The 23,493-nt window shown below is 41.4% G+C and overlaps 1 protein-coding gene and 1 long non-coding RNA gene across 3 annotated transcripts in view; one reads left to right on the top strand and one right to left on the bottom strand.

Moving 5' to 3' along the window:
- rev3l (REV3 like, DNA directed polymerase zeta catalytic subunit) overlaps positions 1-23,493 on the bottom strand; it is an 85,486-nt gene that overhangs the window by 37,968 nt on the left and 24,025 nt on the right. For both annotated transcript variants that reach the window (XM_085134202.1, XM_085134203.1), the window contains exons 2-4: positions 3,413-3,602; positions 2,914-2,988; positions 64-224 (exon numbers count right to left, since the gene is read on the bottom strand). In XM_085134202.1, coding sequence (XP_084990328.1) covers positions 64-224; positions 2,914-2,988; positions 3,413-3,602 — 426 coding nt within the window. The remainder of the gene's footprint in view (positions 1-63; positions 225-2,913; positions 2,989-3,412; positions 3,603-23,493) is intronic.
- On the top strand, positions 13,157-23,258 carry LOC146502736 (uncharacterized). Its single transcript, XR_014869617.1, has 2 exons — positions 13,157-16,804; positions 16,924-23,258. It is a non-coding gene; the product is annotated as an uncharacterized LOC146502736 (long non-coding RNA).

Below are 23,493 nucleotides of genomic sequence, written 5' to 3'. Positions count from 1 at the left end.
AAACAAAAAAAAGAGAAGAAGACAAGATCGTAAATCTGTGCTCTCCCTGTCCAAATCCCTTACCTTTTTTCTGGCTGCTTCGAAACTTGACAGCTGCCAGGTTAACCAGGTTCATGCCGTACAGGTTGTAGTCTATGAAAAGCTGCAGCAGGTAGGGGATGTGGCCCTCATGAGGCTGGTAACTCTTGTTCATCACGGCTCCGCTTTGCAGCAGCTCGCACACTCTGCAACAAACACAGATTGCTCCATTTAAAATGTGCCACTTGGTGTTTAAAGAAAAAACATTCAACCGCTTACACACAACTGAACAAATGCTCCCCCAGCTCGAGAGAAAGCGTTTTTGGTGGAGACCAGGCACAACTGCGGTCTGCCTTGAAATCAAGGCTACAAGTTGTATCTGATAAAGTTTTCTCAGCAAAGCTTAATCATTTTGTTCCTTTTTGCTCTGAGGGCATGCTCTGAGGATGAGAGAGAGATCACAGAGATGTCATACCACATTTTTATCAAGCTGCACAGCAGAGGCCAAAATGTCAAGGATTGGCTCATATCTACATTACCCCACTGTGAAATTAGGAATGTTTAATTACACAAGCTTCAGAAAATCAAGCACATTGATGTTTGATACAGGCTCCATGTACATGTAAAGTGGGGCTAGTAAAATCAGTTTCACTTAGGCCCAGAATTTTAGTTTATTGGCATGCTTTAATTTAATATAAAATGTCTACATCTTCATATACACTTTAGTCCACTTACAGCCCCAAGAAAAGTTTAAATGTTTAGAAATTTTACCATTCAGTCATACGAAGACAGAGAATTTCTGATTCTCTGTCTATACAAAGGCTTCCATACAGGCCCCTCTTGCATAGTCTGAATATGACAACTACTGGAATTACTGGGTATTTAATCTAATCAAAGTTTACTTAATCAGTAGAGGTGGGAATCACCATACATCCCACGATACGATATTATCACGATACTTAACGCACGATACGATATTATTGCAATTTTTTAAAAATATTTTGCGATATTCAGATTCTGTACATAAAGGTAAACTTTATCAATATTCATTTTCTCTAATATCAAAGTCTCACACTCAGTCTTTCTCTCATTTCAGTTTGATTGTTGACAAACTGAACGGTTTGTATTACAGTCTAGTCCAACTTAACTGAATCAACCATCTGGTACAATTATAGCTATTCTGAACTATGCAGTTTATGAAAACTATGCAGCCCATTCAGCAACTGAAGAATTTGAAAGTAAATTAAAACAAAATATAATTTTACATTAAATAAAAAAGTTTTAAACTTAATTAAAATAAAACATGTCTTAAATTAAAATAAGTAAACTGTCATATTTATTGCTGCCAAAAAAAACAAGTTAAACACATTTGGACAGTGAAGGAATGTCAGGATTCTTGCTCAGAAAAGTCAGAAAACTCTGAAGTCAGAGCATGCTCCAGTCCACAAAAACTTTTTTTTGTAACAAAATATCGATTTCTGCCGTCCCTGTATTGATACATTATTAGCAAACAAAATATCACGATACTACACAGTATCGATTTTTTCCCCCACCCCTATTAATCAGTGAGTGAAACTCTTGAGATTTACAATCTCTTTTCCAAGAGTGTCCAGGGCTAACATCGGCAGCATTAACCTTGCATGTTTTCCAAAGGCGGAAGAAACAACAGTTCTAAGAGAAAATGGGGGAACATGCAGACTCCACATACAAAGACCCCAAGTGGGTTTGAACCCAGGATGAATGCCAAGCCATTGTATAGCCCAGTGGTTCCCAAACTTTTTTTGCTAGGCCCCCCTTTGTTTTACAAGAAAAATGCTCGCCCCCCGCGCACGAGCGCACACGCACGCACAAATACATCCTCCAACCACACACGCCCATATTTTGCTCCATTGCGGTTTATTTCACACCTCAAACATTTAGTAAACAATTAAGCAAATACAAGTAAACTGCAGGTAGTAAGAAAATAAACTACCAACTCTTTTACGCTACGTCCACACCTACGCGGGTATTTTTGAAAACGCAGCTGTTTCTATGCGTTTGGAACTTTTGTCCAAACGTAAACGACGGTTCGAATCACCGAAAACTGAGATTGTTTTAAAACTTTTAAAATTCTGCAGGGAGACCTACCTTGGCACTTGTCCAGGTGAAACCAAAGGGAAGATATGCTTCACCATATTTTCTAGTCTTTGGCTTAGAATGAAGTTGGTTTGGAAACATATTCAGCTATGCTTCATCTCCTGCTTTGCGTTTGTGTGGGAGCCCCGTGCTAGCAGTGTCCAAGCGTTGTTTTTTGTTGTTGTTGTTTTTTTTCCCCTTTTCATACTGCGCCCCCCCTGCAATGGCTTCCCAAAGTGTGGGAAGCCATTGCAGACCTTCCCCACACTTTGGGAAGGTCTGGTATAGCCTAAATATATATATTCACATCCAAACATACATATAATTACAAATAAAATTTGCAGTTTCACCTTAAAAAAAAATTATTTTAACACCTGGCAAAAATGCAACCAAACCCTAAACATACTTACATACACACATACAAGGCCAGTCTACTTTTCCACCTTCCTTCCTACACCCCACCCCTCCCAGTGATACATCATTCGCTCCTCCAGCCTCTGTCCCTCGCTCTCTAACAGAGTTACTCGCTCTCTGCCAAGCCTCAAATCAGTAGCTCCACTCACACTTTCAACACCAACACTGATCACTCTGGCAAATAATTCACAGTCTTCCTGTGTGCTTTCATGCATGGACACACACTCAGCCAATCAATGAGTACAGCTGAATACGCAGCGATCGATTTCAGTTTAGTAAGCTGGCAGACTCGTGCGCACAGTGTGCCATTCAAACAACAGGAGGCTGGGATGATCTCTGTTCACATTAAACTGCTTCGATCCTTACCTCTTGACCATCTGAGGATTGTATAAATAGATCTTCATAAAGAGCTTTTCCTTGGCGTGATAACCATAGTAAGGCCTGAAAGAAAAGAAGAAAAAAAAGGCATTCAATATGTAAACCTGCATCACATACACATGTTAAAGTAAAGTATACATACACATATAGACAGGTCACAGAAAGTAAAGGTTCTCTGGTGCACAGTGGTGCTTGTCCATGCAGAGCTCTAAAAGCTAAAACCACAATCTTAAAGTGGACTCTGAAGCTGACGAGAGTCTGAGTAACTGAATTAGCAATAATGTGACATGAAAACTTAGAATACATATATCTGAAACTGAGTGTTTAGAGAAGTCTTAAGTCACAATTGTTGGCTCACACATCCTTTGTTGTTTCAGAAAGGCTGCGTTTAACAACAACCTTTACCAAAGTGTGCAGTCAAGCTGCTTTCTGAAGCAAATCTCAGCTCAGTTGTGTCGGTACAACACAGCAAACACAAGTTACTTACATGCCGGAGACCAGCACCACCTTGAAGACATGTTGGTTGTTGGAGGTGGGGTTTCCCATGGCAACGTTGAGGGCCCTGTCGATGCTGAAGGCCACTTGCCGCAGGTAGCGCTCTGGCTGCTGCCCATAGTTGTCGTACGGCACGTAGATGTAGGGGAACACACCGTGGAGGTGGAGACACGTCTTCTGGCCTGCAACGCAATAAGAAACTCTATTAAAGCAGGATTACAATTAATTATCATATTTTCCAAGTCTATTACATCGAAACGCACAGACTATAATGTAAGCTGCTGATCATTAGAAATATGTTCTGTACAGCTCCTTTCTCTTCTGGGAGTCACAAGATCAGTGTCCAATGCAATTCTGCCAGCGCTCAATTGTGGTGATGGTGTTTATGCAAGCTCTTATTCTTAGCAGATGCACTGCTTCATTACATCTTTTAATTGTATCATTTAAGAAAATGTTGGGATAAAACCAAAGACAGTATAAAACTTGGACAAAGCTTCTAGCAAAAAAAAAAATGAAGTCAATGTGGAATTGCCTTAAACCTCCTTCTATCTGAAGGCCACCAGACAGTGAGAGCTGTGGTTGTAATATTGTCCAGTATATTATCCAGTAATATTGGAGTCTATGGGAAAACAGCTTTCAGTACTGACATATGTAAACATTTTCCTTGTCAGTTTATTAAATCCAGCTAATTAGCTGGAAAACTCCACAGAAAAAGAGAGGAAAAGTGTGGGAGGAGTGCAGCACAGAGGCCGATGTGAAGTTAGGAATACTGCATCTCTGCGCCGGCTGACCCAACGGTGTGACACAACGCTGCTCCCACATTGACAAGCACACTGAAGTTATCAGAGGTGATCTGTACTGCAGATGCTCCGATTCATTCTCTCGCTGTGATTATCAGCCTGGGCCGGAGCTTTTATCTGCTGTCTTAAGCCTCACGTAGAGAATAAGAACAGCAGTGTGAAAATTAAATTACAACAAAGGCAGAGGGTGGTAAGGCTCATCCATGCCAAGCCTCTTTCTGTCTGCTTATCTTGCATCACTGACAGGCTGAAAGGCAGTTGGACAGGAGGAGGCAGCATTGAGCAAGAGCTTGACTCTTGCCCAGACGTGTCTGCACATGCCCAGAGACTTCCCCACAATCACCACCGGGAGAACAGAGGAGAGTGAAAAGGGGAGCTTCTGGCATTCTTCCTCTACCCCACACACATATACCCACAGCTTGCCAAGTCTCCATCCTCATTCTGTGTTTGACAGATGCTGTGTATGATGCAGTGCCGCAGTCCTCGGGGGACCATTGTCAAGACCCCCCAAGATGGCACCTCAAAAAAAAAAGGCAAAAGAAATATTCCCAGCATTTTCTGCACCAAGATACATGTCAGGGCATCTGAACAGGAAAGGGAGGGTGATGCAAGATGGAACGTGGTGCTGAAAGACAATGAGATCCTCAGAACATGCCAGAATCAGGCATCTACTGTGCTGGAGCTCATACAAGCCGAGCTACTCATAATGACAGGAGATATGGATGTGTTTACAATGATGCCTGTAAGCCCGCACTGTTTCCCATTAACAATGATTAGATACGCAACAATTATTGGATTAATCAATTCCTTGATTGCTAGAAATACTTAAACAAAACTGTGCCTGTGAGGCACTGATTGTCAAAGTCTTTTCATAAGCAGAAAGTCAAACAGCTGATTTTGGACTGTACATTACTGCTCTTTATTAGGCAAAGCAAAAAATTAGAAACGATTAATCAGTCAGCAACAAACAAAAAAAAAAAGGAAAAAAGGATTGGACTGTACCTTGTCCAGTCCTAGTCATCTTCAGCTATTATTATTCCTGGTGGGTTTAACTGAGGCAGCTTTGCACTAACAGTATTAATCCAAAGTTATCTTACACTGGACCTTGGAGCACCCCTTCTGATCATCATCAAAAACGCAAACGGTGTTAAACCAGTTGAAATTTATCGCCAACTGACGGAAGTGTATGAACAGTTTGCATGGATGTGAAAAACATTTGTTCCCAAAGTTGAAAGAGGATTTGTCTGGAACATGATTCTGCTCCGATGAAGAGGTGAAAGATGAAGGACATGGCGGTGAGCTGGTATGACATGGGCATTGTCAAACTGGAACAGTGTCTACAAAAAATGCATCGGCCGAAATGGCAATAATGTAGAAAAATAAATAATTCTTTAACCTTTGAAATGATGTCAATATTATAGAAAATAAACGGTTGTTTGTATTTCTTTAAAAAAAAAAAAAAAAAAAGGGGAGAGCTTACTTTTGGGATTACCCTGTAATAATCCAAGTGCTAGAACTGCAGTTTGTGTCATGGCTGTTTGAGAATTGATCAAAGACTCCCATATTAAATGCCATTAAGTCCATCTTTTATATAAAGTATATGCTGGGAGCTAACTCTGTACTTATATTCAGGTGATTCTGTCAGCTACCTTAAGTAGAAGTGAAAAGGACATGGAGCAAATATTTGTATATATGAGACGTGAGCATAACACAGGAAGACATTAAGAAGTCACTGATTCCACAGATCACCATGATCACGGTTAGAATTGTAATAACAAATTTTTGTGATCTTGAAACTTAAAATAAAACAGAAATTTAAAAAAGGAGAAGCAAAATTATATTTTCATCCAAGGAATGAAGATTTCATTGAATAAGACAATCAGCTGATCACTAGTAAAAATGTGGATTGGTGGCTGGTGGCATGCAGACAGACTGTGACATCGGGAAGTCCCAGTCTTGTTTGTACCATGTGTTTGTGTGTCTACACTGAACTAGAGATGGACCGATCCGATATTACGTGTCAGTATCGGACGTAAATTACTGGATCGGATATCGGCGAGAAATAAAAAATGTAATCCGATCCATTAAATATCAAAAAAGTGTGGTGTAATCTATATTGATGTACATCATGCGCCACTAGGCGGCAGTACTTACCATCTAGTCAGGAAATGGTGGTATGTAATTAGCACGAGAGTAAGCTAGAATAAAGATGGTTGTTGCTCCACGTTATCGCTTGAGCGGGGAGTTTTATTCAAGAGCCCAACACAACATGGTGTCAGAAGTGCACTCGCTCTAAGCGGTGAACTGAGAAAAATTTAAAAGAAAGTCAGCTTGGCGATCGGCTAGCGACAAACATGACGGAGCAAGCAGCAGCTCTGCCGGCGGCAACTGGCCCGGTTATGGCAGCTCCACCAGCGGCTACTTTCACCATCAAGCCACCGGAACCGTTCGACTTCGCTAAGCCCCAGGAATGGGAGAAGTGGATCAGACGTTTCGAGCGTTTTAGAATGGCAAGTAATCTGAACAGTTCAACGGATGCTAACCAAGTGAACACATTAGTTTACTGCATGGGAGACGAGGCTGACGACGTGCTAAGGGGACTTGACCTAACAGACGGGCAGCGCCAGCAGTACGATGCGGTCAGAAACGCATTTGATAGACATTTTGTCCCCAGAAAGAATGTGATTTATGAAAGAGCAAAGTTTAATAAGCGAGTACAACAGCCATCAGAAACAGTTGACTCCTTCATAACAGCTCTATATGCTCTCGCTGAAAACTGTGAATATGGTGAACTTCACGATGAACTTTTGAGGGATAGGCTCGTTGTGGGTCTTAAAGATTTATCACTGTCAGAGAGAATGCAGCTCAACAAAGATTTGACCCTAACCAAAGCTATCACAATGGCGAGACAATCTGAGGAAATAAAAAGACAGCAAACTGACCTAAGAGGTGAAAGCAGCACTGGCAAAACAGCCGTGGATGCCGTGCATGTCAGAAAATCACAGCCAAATAAATTCAGAAGCAGAGAGCAAAAGCAGTTCAAGCCACAAAAACCACAAATGACAAAACAAGAGAAAAAAACATGTTCTAAATGTGGAAAAGCACCGATGCACCCAGCAGCACAGTGCCCAGCTAAAAATGCAGAATGCCACAACTGTGGGAAACGTGGACACTACGGGAGAGTTTGTAGGTCTACAACTGTGCATGAGGTGGCAGACAGTGCAGATGGACTTTTCCTAGGTGAACTGGATTCAGGAGAAGACCCGTGGCTTGCTAACATCTGCGTGAGAGGCAAAAGTATGACATTTAAATTAGACTCGGGGGCAGATGTCACAGCTATCTCAGAGGAGACATTCAAAGACATTAAGCAGCCAAATGAACATTTGCAAAAAGCTGAAAAGCCACTGTATGGACCAGGAGGTGCAGCACTGACCGTACTTGGGTCCACAAAGGAAGACATTTCCTACAGTGACAGGAGCACTACAGAGACAATCTATGTAGTCAGAAATCTGCGTGTAGCTCTCTTAAGCAGGACAGCTTCTGTGAGACTGAAACTAATTGCCCGAATGGACAATGTTGACCTTGAGACAGTGAAGAAAGTGTACCCCAAACTATGTGATGGGCTTGGGCTTGTTCAAAAACCATACACGATTAAGCTGAAGCCTGACGCTAAACCTTATTCACTGAAAGTGCCAAGGCGTGTTCCACTGCCACTACTGGGCAAAGTCAAAACAGAGCTGGAGAGGATGGAACAGTTGGGAGTAATCAGTCGTGTGGAAGAGCCCACAGACTGGTGTTGCGGCATGGTCGTAGCCCCCAAAAAGGACAAAGAGAAAGTCCGTATCTGTGTGGACATGACACCATTAAATGAGTCAGTGTGTCGTGAAAGATATATCCTTCCCTCTGTAGACCAAACACTAGGCATGCTCACAGGTGCGCAGTATTTCTCCAAGCTCGATGCTAACATGGGCTTTTGGCAAATACCGCTGTCCAAAGAATCTGCTCTCCTCACCACATTTATTACGCCATTTGGTAGGTACCATTTCAATCGTTTGCCATTTGGTATTTCCAGTGCACCAGAGCATTTCCAAAACATGATGGTGACGGAAGTGACAGCCGGCCTCGCGGGAGTCGTGTGCCACATGGACGACATCCTGGTCTGGGGATCCACGAGAGAGGAGCACGACATGAGACTCCACGCTGTCCTCGACCGTGCAGAGAAGGCGGGCGTCACCCTGAACATGTCAAAATGTGAGTTTGGCAAAAGGGCAGTGAAATTCTTAGGATTCATTGTGTCATCTGAAGGCATGAGTCCTGACCCTGACAAAACTAGTGCGGTGCAGAATATGAAAGAGCCAAGCACCGTGAGTGAGCTTAGGAGCTTCTTAGGAATGGTGAATCAGCTGGGGAAATTCATCCCAAACCTCTCCGAAAAAGACAAACCACTGAGAGACTTGCTTTCAACTAAAAACATGTGGTACTGGGGGCATGAGCAACAAAACGCGTTTAGCAGTTTAAAAGAAGAACTGTCATCCGCTCCAGTACTGCAGCTTTACGACCCAAACAAACCACAAAAGATCTCAGCAGATGCCTCTTCATACGGGTTGGGGGCAGTTTTACTACAGAAAGACAATGACATGTGGTCACCAGTCGCGTATGCCTCACGATCATTGACAGCCACAGAGCAGCGCTATGCTCAGCTGGAAAAAGAAGCACTGGCGCTCACCTGGGCCTGTGAAAGATTCAGTGACTTTATTCTAGGGCTACACTTTGAGCTTGAGACTGACCATAAGCCACTTGTGAGCCTACTTGGAGGACAAGCCTTGGATTTGCTTCCACCGCGGATACAGAGATTCCGCATGCGCCTAATGAGGTATTCTTACACTATAAGGCACATTCCAGGCAAAAGCCTCACCACAGCCGACACGCTGTCACGGTTACCGCTGGCAGGCAGCGTGATGCCCAGAGACAATGATCTTATGGAGGACACCGATATTTACGTTGACGCGGTGCTGGAGGGCCTTCCTACTAGCAGCAAATACCTTACAGATCTCCGTGAACAGCTACAGTCTGACAGCGTCTGTTCCCAAGTCATGAAGTTCTGTGCAGAGGGCTGGCCGGACAGGAACCAGCTGCAGGGAGTGGTAAAACACTACTGGTCCGAAAGAGCAGTTCTGAGTGTACACAATGGACTACTACTGCGAGGCACGAGGTTGGTCATACCTGCAAACATGCGAAATGCAGTTTTGGACAAAATACACGAGGGACACCAAGGGGTAGTTAAGTGTAGAGAACGTGCCCGACAAGCAGTGTGGTGGCCAGGCTTAAGTAATCAGATCAGTGAACTTGTCCTTAAGTGCAGGCTGTGCATACAGGAGAGAGTTAACGTGAGGGAACCTCTTATGCCCACACGTTTACCTGAGAGGCCATGGCAGAATTTAGGAGCTGATTTGTTCACACTAAAAGACAAAAACTATCTGTTGGTAATAGATTATTTCTCGAGATATGTCGAGATTGCTCAACTCAGCCCAACTCGTTCAGCCAATGTGATTGTGCATTTAAAGTCAATGTTTGCACGCCATGGAATACCTGAAGCACTGATTACCGATAATGGCCCACAATTTGCATGTCAAGAAATGAGAGACTTTGCAAAGGACTACTGTTTTGAGCATGTCACCAGTAGTCCCAGGTACCCGCAGAGCAACGGCGAGGCGGAGAGGGGCGTCCAGACCATCAAGAATCTCCTCAAAAAAGCTAGCGATCCATACAAGGCATTGCTGGCATACAGAACAACAGCACTGGCGAATGGCTACAGCCCGGCTCAACTTCTCATGGGGCGCAGGCTTCGTACTACCTTGCCAATGCTTCCTGAAACCTTACAGCCCTGTCTGCCTGATTTTCAGCAGATTTGTCGTGCAGAGAGAGAGAAAAGGCTGAGACAAACCGAATGTTTTAACAAAAGACATAGAACAAGAGAACTGGATAAATTGTTGCCAGGGCAACCAGTCTGGATCACGGATGCAAAAGCACAGGGCACAGTGACATCAGTCCACCCAACTCCACGATCATACATCATCAGTGGACCCCAAGGGACAATCAGAAGGAACCGCAGTCATCTTGTGCCGATCCCGCAAACAGAGACTCAAACCGAAGCAAAACAGATCCAGTCCACTCCTACAGAGACTGTTTCTGAGCCAAGCGCACCACATACACCAGGTGTGGTTAGAACCCGGTCTGGTAGGGAAGTGATTAAACCGAAAAGACTTGATCTGTGAAGCTAATTGTTTGGAAAGGGGAAAGTTGTATTTCAAATGCTAAGTTGTGGTTTTGAGAATAGCATGTTTAAAAGGTAAAATGGTTGGACATATGTTACAAGAGAAAAGAAAGTGTTTATGAAAATACCAAGTTTATGTTTCCTGAAATGCTGGGGTATGTCTGTATTGAAAAAAAATATTATGCAGTTATGTTTTGTTTGAAGAGCAAAAGAATGTACCAGCCTAACTTCAGTAAGGGGGATGTGGTGTAATCTATATTGATGTACATCATGCGCCACTAGGCGGCAGTACTTACCATCTAGTCAGGAAATGGTGGTATGTAATTAGCACGAGAGTAAGCTAGAATAAAGATGGTTGTTGCTCCACGTTATCGCTTGAGCGGGGAGTTTTATTCAAGAGCCCAACACAACAAAAAGCACCTCACAAAACTTGCTACATGGCGTAACTCGCTCATAACCGTAGCACGTTGCAGCAGTATGCATCACGTGATAGAGCGGCTGTGTGTATTTGTAGCCTCGCTAGCAAACTAGCATTTCATCTCCGAGGAAGTTTTCCCAGAGAGAAGTAAAGCAAGTGTGTAAGTTCATCTCTGAATGTCTGTAAAGCGTTCCAGCGTTAAGCTTAACAACAGATATATGGAGGACTGCCTCTCTCTCTCTCTCTCTCCTGCTGCTACTTCAATCGTGAAACTGCTTAATGATCAGCTGATCGGCTTTTCTGTCGCGAGTCCGTCTCTCTTCTTAGTTTTTGGCCCACTTCTCACCAGAAAGAGGAAACCAGCGGCTGAACAACAGCGGCACTATTAAGCTTGATAAGCTGTTGTTAGAATTTATTTAATATTATTTCTACACCAGGATCCTTTTCTATGTAGCTGACGGCTGGTAACTGTGCAGGGGCGGATCTAGCGAAGTTTAGCCAGGGGGGCCGATAGGGCATGAACAGGGAAAAGGGGGCACAAAGACATACTTTTCTTTCTTATTCTCATTTAAAATGTCTAGCTTTTAATAAATAATTATCTGAATCTTACACCCAAGTTTTAATCTGATGTGAAATATATAGAAGTCCATTACTGTATATAGTAACTGTTAAGTCTAATATACCCTAGTAAGCTAGTACTTTTTCCTTTGGGAAGATACCATCTGTGCAGTCTGAAGAAAGATGTTGAATCTATTTAATTATTCTTGAAAAATAATTTATTTCTGTGCATTTTCCCCCCTGCATCAAATTAAATTTGATTACATCGATTAAGCATCATGAGGTGGAGGGTGGTTCCCTATTTATTTATTTATTTTTTGCTGGGAGTTTGCAACCCTATTAGTTAGGTTGCTTAATATTTCTGCTAAGTACTCTTTAAAATAGTAAAGAGTACTGACTGAATGGGCACTCTGTGGTGGAGGGAGGAATGACTCGTTTGACCTGGGCTGGCAAAGTTTGCTCACAAATGTGCCACTCCATCCTCCCTACCAGAATAGGGAGGATGGAGTAGGTTTAACTTTATTAGATTGATCAGTGTTGCTGAACTATGAAATATTTTGGGTGCAGTGTGTTTTTTTTACATACAGGTATAACAGAATAGCTTTAGTGTTGTTATTTATTTAAACTTGAGTATAAACTTATACAAAATGCAGCAAGATATTAAAAAAAAAACATTTTATTGATTTAAAAACACACTATATTGGATTCATATCGGTATCGGCAGATATCCAAATTTATGATATCGGTATCGGACATAAAAAAGTGGTATCGTGCCATCTCCACACTGAACACTGCTAAGGTTTGTGTACGTGTGCCTACTCTGGAGTCACACAAAGGCTGGCGACCACTTCTGCGCCGAGGGAGTGGTGAGAGCGGTGTGTCTGTCCTCAGCCTGCCGAGTCAACATGGAGTCTCTCTCTCTCTCTCTCTCTCTCTCTCTCTCTCTCACACACACACACACACACACAGTCTCTGTATAAGCAGCCAATGCCGACTTTTGCTGCAGTTGCTAGGCAACGGTGGCAGCAAAGCAAAAGCCCCTGACGGGCAGCAGGGGAGATAAACAAGTGATTCTTTCCACCCAGCTGGTCAGGCCACAGAAAGAGAAGAAGAAGAGCTGACAGGCATGAGGTGTGTGTGTCTGCATGAGAGGAAAGAGGGGGGACAAACACCAGGAAAATATGAAAAAACAAACAAACAGAAGAATAAAATGAAACAGAAGGACGGAAATTAAGATGAGAAACAAAAAATGTATTAAAGAGTGTCTATACAATTAGAAGCAGAGCAGGGCGATATGACCAAAAATATTTATCACAATATTCATCTGAAAATTAGCGATAACGATATAACTAACGATATAATTGACACTAGACAAAATACTTTACAACTCCACAACTTTATTAGTGCAAAAAAACCATCAATGTATTTGCACTTAAACAAGCAGCTGTTTTTTATGTGCATTAAAGTTATATAAAAATTTAACAGTGCAAATGCAAATTCCTTGCTGACAGTTTAACGAAAAGGCATTTCCAGTGGAAACTGGCCGACATATCCTCAGCATAACCATGTATAATATCCACAAAACTTAAAAAGAGGTTATACACACACAATACGGTAATATTATGTTGAAGCACAGTACGTATCACTCCGCGAGGCTACTGCCTACAATAGCCGTAATGCGCCTACAATAGCCGTAATGCTCCGACAATTCATCAAGCGGTGCGGGTTCGTAGCTTTGCAAAGTCGTACTAAAACATTTGACAGATTTTCGAGCGCTGCGTACCACATAAAATCGTTTCGAGGTCAGTAAACACAACTAGAATTCCTACATAAGGCACTCGGGATTATAAGGGAAACTGTTGATTTTCAGAAAAATCAAAGGATTGATTTTAGGTGCGCTGTATTTTCCAAAAAACACGGCAATATCGATGGCCCGCCAGCATGCTCTACCAAAAATAGTGCTTTGTTGTGTATCTGATGGACGAAAGCTAAACCAGTTCCACACCACTGAAGTTTTCGCATTTTTACAAACCAAATGACCCAGCCCTAATTAGAAGTGAAGGTTTTCAGGAGCTGAAGAAAAATAAGAACAACAGGAAGTAGAGGGAGTGGGGACTGAGCAGCGTTTCAAAGAGAAAAAACATCTGACTCAAATGGATGGCTCATTTTTGTGCTACAGGTTTGAGCATTTAACTAAGAACCTTTTCTTCCTCGATCCATCCTGTTAAGCTGAGGTAAATTTCTGCAGACATACTGTCGGTACATTGAAGTGCTCATCCAATTAAGGCATCAGAAGGAACAAAACCTGCTCACGGCTAATCTACACCTGTCAATCAGGCATCACAAAAATCACTTCATCCTCAGGATTCACCATACTTTTTCTCTGATTTCCATAAAATAAGAAAGTGCTCTGGCTTAATTCCAATGTAAATTGTTCTTTCTGACATTGCATCTATCTGCAAAGGCAAGCCACGAAGAGAACAAGAGAAGAAGGAAGAGTTTGTAGTTTTCCAGGTGCCTGAACATCTTTCATTACACTTCCCACATTACAGAGACAAACAGTCTGTCTTTCTGTCATATCTGACTTATTCATTTTTCTCCCGATAAACACAGCTGCTGTTTTTAATGGACACTTGATTCCTCCCACTCAGGCCAGCCTGTGAAGAAGAGCTTGTCTAGGCTTGTTAGCTTTGAAATGTCAGAAAAATATTTGTGTTAACTTCAAGATGAAAGAGCCTGACGTGACCATAACCCAAAGGTATACAACCTGATATACTGAAAAGATAGAAAAATGAGGAAGTTTGTTTTCATTACTGGTGAGGTGACAGCTCCCACACATCTCAGCTGTTCCCAGCCAAATGTGCCGTTTCCCATCTCCCTTCCTGCTGAGGAATTGTGAATGAGAACAGTAGGGAGGGAGGGGCTGTGACAGCTCTTGGGTGTTATCTTTGGGGCAGGAGTGCTGAGACAGTGAGACAGCACTCTGCCAATGGCCTTCCTCCACTCGAGCTATTCTCCCCCTCCTCCAACCTCCTTGTGGTAACTGAAGCTCTATGACTCAGCACTGGCACAGAAGCCCCAGACTACTGCTGGGACAGTAAAATGACTACCAAGCAGTTCAGCTATAAAAACCAGCCAGTAAGTGAGTCTGAGACAGCGGAGCAGCCAAGTGTTGTTAACCACCCTGGGACAAAGACAGACTGATATTCTAACAAATAAAAAGACAGTGCTATGTGCTATTATTATTATTATTTTTCTTTTTTTTTACTATTTTGGTTTATTGTTTATAAAGGATTCAAGCAACAACCTACCTATGGAGAAGTTAAAGTAGATCATTTATAAGTTGTGACAAAAAATACTTTAAGGCTTTGTTCACAATACCATTTTAACGTTTCCACACATGAACTCCAGAAAATGTCAGGACCACAGAGAGCAACCTCCACGGTTAAAAAAGAAAAATGACGTGCCAAAACCTGCAGGCTCCAAAAGAGTAAATGCCCCTAGACATTCATTTTAAAATGCTGTGTTTATAGCCTGGTAAAAAAATAAATAAATAAATGAAAACAGGTCCTGTAATGTCATTGACATTAGCAGTGAAATGGGGGATTTGAAGTACTATTGCTTGTTGCTGTATATAGGAACTTGCTGGTCAAAGAACATGTAATGATCAGTTACATGGATCCCATATCTAGAGCCCACAGTGCATGCGTATATTGCTTACAATAGCTTAAAACAGGGGTCGGCAACCCTAGGCACGCGTGCCACAGCTGGCACGCGAAGGGTTAACTGATGGCACGACCATAGCTGGACTGGCCATCGGGCATACCGGGCATTTGCTCGGTGGGCCGATGGTGAATTTTTGTTTTTATGGGCCGATGATTTTTTTATTTTTTCTAACAGTATAAACAATGAAAGGTGGTGCATTGGCCAGATGCTGGCTGATGTGTAAAAATAACTCAGTTGTTTGGTGGTGGCTATGGCGGAGCTGCCACAAGAGGCCAGGTGGATGATAGAAAGGGGAGGCAGGAGGAGGAGAGACCTGAGGCGGGGCCGGTCCGAGTGTCAAGTGAACTGAACTTCAGGTAAGAATTTATGACCTGCAGTCTATCTGGGTCAGATATAAACCAAGTTTAGGTGAAGTTTATTTTTGTTGTGCTGACTTTTTACAGTCAGTTACAATAACTCGTACTGCGTGCTAGCTAGCATGACAGAGTTTCTATACAGCTGGGTGGGTGCTATGATGTTACCGATAGTGAACTTTATTTTATTCATAAAATTTATTATTAGAGTTGCCAACCGTCCCGTAAAAACTGAATCGTCCCGTATTCAGAGAAAATATTACGCGTTTCGTGTTGAGCTGAAAAGAAACGAGATTTGTTCCATACTTCAACTAGAATAGAAAAAAAAGACACAAAGCTGGACTTATTCTGCATCATTACGCTGCAGCTGCGTCTTCTCCTCTCATTCTCTCCCCCTCTCTCTCCTGTTGCTACTTCAATCATGAAACTGATCAATGATCAGCTGATTGGCTTTTCTCTCGTTTGTTTATCGCCCACTTTGCGCCAGAAAGAGGAAACCAGCGGATGTCGCGCTAAACAACAGCAGCACGTTTAAGCTTGATCAGCTGTTAGAATTTATTTAATATTAATTTCTAGATGTTTGCTGGAGCCACAGCTGGAAAAGCTGCTGGTCATGATATTGGTTTGTATATCTGTTGAGAGGGAAACATGAAGATGAAACCAGGAGATGTCCTTACTGAATCATCAGAGCTGAACAGGTGATGGAGAAACAGGTTTACCTTTTAGGTGACATGAATGAGTTAAAGGGAAGTTATGAACCGTTTCTGAGAGACAAATAACACCAGGATCCTTTTCTAAGTAGCTGACAGCTGTAACTTGTGCAGGGGCGGGTCTAGCAAAGTATTTCCAGGGGGCCAGGTAGAGCATTAACAGGGAAAGGGGGGCACAAAGAAATACTTTCCTTTCTTATTCTCATTTAAAATGTCTCGCTTTTGTTAAATAATTTTCTGAAGCTTACAGACAAAGTTTTTTTACCTGACATAAAATGTATAGAAATCATACATATACCAACAAGACTGTACATCACTGTCACAACAGTGTTTGTTTTCATTCAAAGGCTTTATGGCTTTAATACCTGGTGGGCCGGTCTTTAGTCAAAATGACCGGGCCAATTTTTTTGTCCCAGTCCAGCCCTTGGCACGACACGCAGTGAATTAATCTGAGAAGGTGCATTAAAAAATAAATGGCCGCACCAGTGGTGCACATCGCAAATTAGCTTGCATAGACACATTAGTTGTGCTGCTTCTTAATGACGGTATCTTAGCTAACAACCCCAACTACCACATTCAACTTGTAATTGGCTAAAAATAACTTAGCCTACTTGTGAGAGGGACATTGTTGGCTTTCCATATTCCGACACTTCAAAAGCTTCAGGAGCTTTCCACTCAGCACAGCATCAGCACCGTGGAAATACACGGAAACATCCGTAGACTCGAGACAGAATTCACAATGCATTTTTGGGACTTTCAGGTGTATGGACCAATGTTTTCTTTTCTGATCAAACCAGAAATCTTTAATGAGCAGCTAGATTTGTCTCGCATTAACTGGCTGAGTTAATGCCAGTTAATGCAACATCGAAGCAGCTGGAATCCATAGCTGTGCGTGTTCATGGAGCTTGCATTTTCACCTGCTGGACATCACTACCTGACAAGTTTAACTGTCTTCAGAACATTGCAGAGGCCTTATTGACAGTATTTGGCTCTACATGTCTGTGTGAACAGATTTTCTCTCACATGAGTGTCCTCGGGTAGCCGTCTAAATGCTGGACCAGAGATCAGATTAACATGTGTATTAACAAACATGCCATATTGGCTCAGTTTATTTTTCTTATCATTGTTGTGAGGAGACCATAAATAGCATTTGCATTTTCTGTTGTACAGATCATTTGCTGTTATGGATAAAAAGTGTCCTTTTTTTGTTTCAAAATAGCTGATAAGTATTCGCTGATAGCTGCCAACATCTGCAAACAAATATAATTCTATAAAGTTGTTCTATATAGTGTGCAACTGTTTATATAGAGTGTTATTAAACTTATTGCTAATGCAATCATATGGCATACTGACTTCTGAGGAAATTTTAGATGGCACTCGCCATCAGAAAGGTTGCCTACCCCTGGCTTGAAACAACAAACAGTGCTTGTTATGGCGTTTTAAAGCATCAAATTTCCCTCCCTTGTTACAACCATCATATCTTTAAGCTCCAAATACACAGTGTCTGCTGCAGCAAAGAAGCAAAAAGACACTTCTTCTTATTATTATTATTTGTATCTATGAAAGGTGGGCTTTGCTGAGTACAGGTCCCATTTTCCAGGAACACTCTCACACACATATACATTTATACACCTGAAAGCTCTCTACAACCCAGTTATGTTTAAATCCATAAAAAAATAGTCACATTCAAAACATTGCTTTAAGTTATGTCACGAGAATGTCAATCCTTTCCTCCCTTCCTAGTCCTACCCAGTTTGCGGGTACAGCTAGCCTCCTGCTGTAATTAAACAGTCAGCTGCCACCGGGAGGAGTGGAAGAAGACGTTAATAAAAGCACTGCTAGTATTAATTAAAAAGGCCCAATGAGAACTGTGTGAAATCTAGGACTGAGTAGGCACTCCCACTGCCTGCATAGAAAATGTCAGAACAGCAGAATACGATGGAGGAAGAAGATTATGACAGACAAAATAGTGATGATAATTCCCACGCCTTTAGGAACTTTAATCGAGGTGCATCTGTGCAACGGTTTTTACCTGAACCTGACAACAGGGTACGTGAGGGCAAAGCACACACACAGCCTTGAGAGAATTAAAAATAAACACAGAATAAAACGCAAGTTAATCTGATGCACACAAACACACACATGTTGGCAGAGTCAGCTTCTGGCTCACTGAGCAGCCTGGCAGAGTGCCAAACAAATGAGACAGAGAGGGAGAGGAGGTGTGTGGAAGGAAAGGACAGAAGAAAGCAAAGCAAGTCTGTGGTACAAAGGACACTTACTCTTTAATGCTGGGTCTAAAAATGTGCTGTGAATGGCTTTGTTTTTATTTGGAAGAAGGACATTTTGAGAAAGAGACCGATCATAACAAGAGTCCAAAAAGAAGACTGAGAAAGATTGTGAAGACAAGTATGACCCGTTTACTCTTTGCTACTCAGGTGTCTTGTAAAAGAAAGACCAACAAAGATGAATGTAGATTCCTTGTCAGAAAGATGAAGCCAATGCGCTTGTGCTGCAAGTGTGCATTCTCAGCCCCCAGTTTTAAACAAAAACAATGATAACACAGCAGCAGCGGTGATGACGCTGGCACAGTTTAATGTGGAGTCGGAGCCGTTACTGAAACGGTGAGCTCAGGTTGAGTGAAAGAAACTATTAGGGTTCAAAACAGCAACACTGTTCCATTAAAACATTTATTGGGAAAAAGCTAGGATGATTTTTACATCAAAGCATGGGAAGAAAAGCAAACTTTGTAGCTGCTTCATCCAGTTTTACACAAACTCCTACTAATCATGCTACCACTAGAATTCCTACTATAGAAGATTAAATGGTTCCACCAATCAGGGAATCACCACGTCTATGAAAGTATGCGTTCAAGTTACTGAACCCCCATTCTCTGACAGAAAGTCAATTTCACTTTCTGTCAGAGAATGGGCTGACAAAAAGTACCTGCTGTTATAATAACTTTGATTTCCTGTAAATGGCTACTTCCAAAGAGCACTTCCTGATATAGATCCACTTTGTAAGATTTCATGAGTTGCAGACATGAATGCACTTACACATCTCCATCAAACTGCAGAAATGACTTAAGCAATCCAATTTTAATATTTCTGGAGGACAACAATGATGCAGAATCAGCTGCACATGAACAGAGTCACACAGGCATAGATGATCGACAACCTGCTGGGACACTGTTGTTGCTAGGGAAAACAGTGTATTCCACGACTAGTTCGTGAGTAGTTGCCGTTCAAATTAAAAACTCAATAGGATTTATTATATGGAGTTTCATCTATTAAGGATGCCCTACAGTTGATTTTACATCAGGTTTTGTATCTGGCATTGTTCATTGTGGCATGGTTTACAGAATTTGTGTTGCCTGAATATTTTTTCAATTCATTCTTTCTGTTGTGACTGAAATTTACATCGTAAAACCATTTATACTCAGATGGAACAGTTTGATCTTGAACAGGGCCTGTTATATAAGACTAAATGTTTAATAAGGTTCATGGTTGGTAGAGACCACGGGTTGGTTTTGAAGTTTTCAGCTGCTCCTTCTTAAAAAGAATAATCATATGCCCAGCATATTCATTGTTTTGAGTAAGGGAGTGGTGACTTATGGGTTTAAATGTTTTCATGTGTTAATGTTTCTTTGTTTTGCCCTATTAGTGGTTGCCATGGGCTCAGTACAGCAAACTCCCTCTTACTTTTTGTACTGATCTGATACAAATGACATATGGAACAAACAAATTTATTAAATATGGTTAACATATAAATCACAAGCTGAAATTAAGTAATTTTAGAGATTAAAATGACTTCCTGCTTAAAACCTATGTCAAAAACAGCTATTTGAGAGAAGAGATGACTGAGTAAATTGCAACATACAATAACTACTAATATAGCCACCAAACCATTTTTCTAGAGTGATCTGGCAGCATGGGATGTTCTTTATTACTAATGCTAATAATGCTTGTCATGAGGCCTTGACTGTGGTGATAGAGGTGGGTCTAGTGGCTATACAACTTGGTGACCAAGAGCATAGAATACCCCTGTACGCCAGCGAGAGTTTTTCCTAACAAACTTAAAATTTAAAGTCTTAAAATTATCCTTGATAGTAAAATATTTATCCCAGTGACCTAGGAGCATTGATTTGTGAGGTCAGGGAGACATCAGACAGATGGCTGCCTCAATGTATAATCATGTGGGTCAGAGCTACTAATCTTCCAGTAAAACTGTTCTTATATTCTGTTTTTATATTATACACTCAAAGGAAAAATGGGAAACCTTGTCCTTAGAAAATACTTTCGACATATGATACAAAGTGGCATATTAAAGCTACTTCCTCCATATGATCTTACTACCCCATATGCTGCAATGAATCCTTTAGGGCTGGAAGGACAGATAGTGGCTTCAAAATCTGGGTGGCATTGGGTTACAAACATTTTCTCAAGTATCTGCAATTAAAAATGTCAAATTCTTAAAATACAGACGTATAGCATCTAATGTCTGAGCCACCACTATCCCACCTTGAAAACCTTATTGTTGATAAGGAAATTTAGATTTCTTTAGTTTATACAGTATTGCTGTTGCATGAGAGCAAATCAACTATTGACATGTTAGAAGCACAGAGAAAGGATGCCCAAGCAAATACAGATGAAAAGAAGTGAGGAAAGGCATGCCTAAAAGTCCCAAAACAAAAACAATCAATCCATACAATAATGAAGATGTTAAAATACAAACGGTGATGAGGACCTATATCACCCCAACCAAGTTTAACTGATGGTCTCCTGATATTTGTGACACATGTATCAAGTGTTTGGAGGGGAAACAGCAATATTTCAACAATATTGGAAAACTACCTTTTCAAATTATGTCAGACATGCTAAATCTAGAGGTTCCTTATCAAGCAAAAATGCATGTATTGGCATCTACCCCAAAAACGTACTTTTGTTTGTGTTTTAATATCTCTTGTACATTCAAGTTTTTCCACTTAATTGTACATTTTATTGTCAATTGGGGTCCATTTGCAATGTTTAAAATAATAATAATTAAAAAAAAAAAAAAAACGTATAGGTTGCAATACATACAGACATCACAGTAAGAAAGACAGACTGCCTGTACCTGTAACTACAGTGACTACTTATACCATAGTTACATCAAAACATATATTTGTAAACCCAATATGTTTTTTTCAGGAACAATCCTTTCTCATATGCTGGAAATATCAGAAAAACACAAACAGCCTCTACACCCACACATAAATTCTTCTACAATATTGGATTGTTTGTGTCTTACCCCACAAAATGAATAAATATATTTAGTTCGACACAGAAATAGCCACTCTGCATGACAAGCATAGCCAATCAATGACTTCTTAGTCAGCATAGCAGCCCTGACTAGGGATGGGTACCGGTACTGACATAAACGGTAGTAACCAGACCAAAAAGCAGCGCACATTTTGGTGCTTTTTTTTTTCTTGACATGTCATACACTTTGGATTCTAGCCAATCATTTTACCTTTCCAAGGATAGTAGGCGGACCCAGGTACGTACATCCTTTAAGAGCAGAGCTACAGATTAAAAACGCCCAAGGCGGAGCGGTCAAAAGTCTTGCTGTACTTCACAGCAAAAGATGCAAACTCAGCAGCCTGCAACAAGTGCTTTAAGGTGATACTGTGCAAAGGAGGTAACACCTCAAATCTGATGAAACACCTGGCAACGCATAGCGATTTTTTAAAAGCCGAGAAATGCACCGTATTTTATAGCTTGCTGCAAGACCAAGCACCGAGCACATCTACTGCGGGTGTGGTGCCTGTTATCGGACCTGGAGTTAGCAACATCCCCCAAGAACCCGAAGAGGAGAGTCCTGGCCCCTAGCCCTGCCAGTGTAGCAGAAATGATGACGGATGATGATGGCAGCAGCAGCCGTTCTTCTCTGCGTGAGGAGGTTAATGTTGTTTGTGTGTAATTTACGTTAAGTAGGCTAACCACGTTATTAAATTAATGCATGTAAGGTGAACTAGCAAACACCGTCGTAGTTACATGCGGTTGTCTTCTTGTTTGATAGAGTAATACCATATATGCCCTATAGCTGCAAAAAAGGCTAACATTGTTATCTTTTTACAATAAAAACAGCTAAACATGAGAGGTTTTAGGACAAAGTTTGTGTTTTCCATTGTTTAAGCACCGGTTCCAACCAAAGGAGGTATGTTGTATCAACAGAAAAGGCTAACTTGGTTATCATTTTGTAGAAAAAAAAGAATTCTAAAAATAAAAACATAAGAGGTTTTTGGACAAAGTTTGTGTTTTCCATTCTTTAAGCACCGGTTTGAGCACCGGCACCGTTTCAAAAGTACCAGTTTGGCACCGGTATCGGATAAAACCTAAACGATACCCATCCCTAGCCCTGACACCAACTTTCATGTTCACTGCCATTGTTCTAATCAATGCAGCTGTCATTATATTTAGTTATGCCCTTGTATGATGTTGGGGGTCATTCTGAATTGATTCCAGGAAACATTAGCGGAGCACAGCACCTGTACTGTGATGCTTTAAATAAGCCTTTGTGTAAATTCACTGAGGAACAGTGAAATATCAGTCAAATATGCACACAGCCACACAGTGTAGCTTGATGCTAGGGGTGTGTGTGTAGGAGGAGAGCAATAAGGCTGCAATAAGGGGAAGGGGACTGAACAGAGGAGGGTGACGACCTGCTAAATCACAGGCTTTCTAATAGATTCACTCGCAATCTTCTGCTCCTTAAATTAACTCCTGGAGAGAACAGAGGGGATGTAATACACAGATGAGCAGCAGGGCCATGTCCCCGATAATTCCCCAATATAAACTTTCACATGATATAAAAAATGTCATATTTTTTGTGTGTTAAAACTGTGTTTTAAAACTCCTGAGTACACACATAAGCCCAGGCATGTCTGAAAATGAGATTTGCTTGTAAGCCTCTGATCATTATTTAGTATCTAAAAAAAAAAAAAAAAAAACTTAAAAAACCTCCAAAGCAACACAGTACTTGGCAAAATATGCAAACGTGTTGATGTGTTTCAAACTCTTTCTATAGTTTAATGTAGGCACTTTCTAGAAACACACTGGAAAGGTAAATGAAGACAACTGCCAAGAACAAAGAACGGCCGCACACTGAAAAGATCTGGAATAAGATATAACATTAGATCTGCCTACATTTGAAGTGACACATTTTATATCCAGTATGGTTCAGACATACTGGATAT

The sequence above is a fragment of the Neolamprologus multifasciatus genome, chromosome 15, assembly GCF_963576455.1.
Source record: "Neolamprologus multifasciatus chromosome 15, fNeoMul1.2, whole genome shotgun sequence".
NCBI lineage: Eukaryota > Metazoa > Chordata > Actinopteri > Cichliformes > Cichlidae > Neolamprologus > Neolamprologus multifasciatus.
The sequence above is the reverse complement of the archived record's forward strand: the minus strand, read 5'-3'. Positions and strand labels throughout refer to the sequence as shown.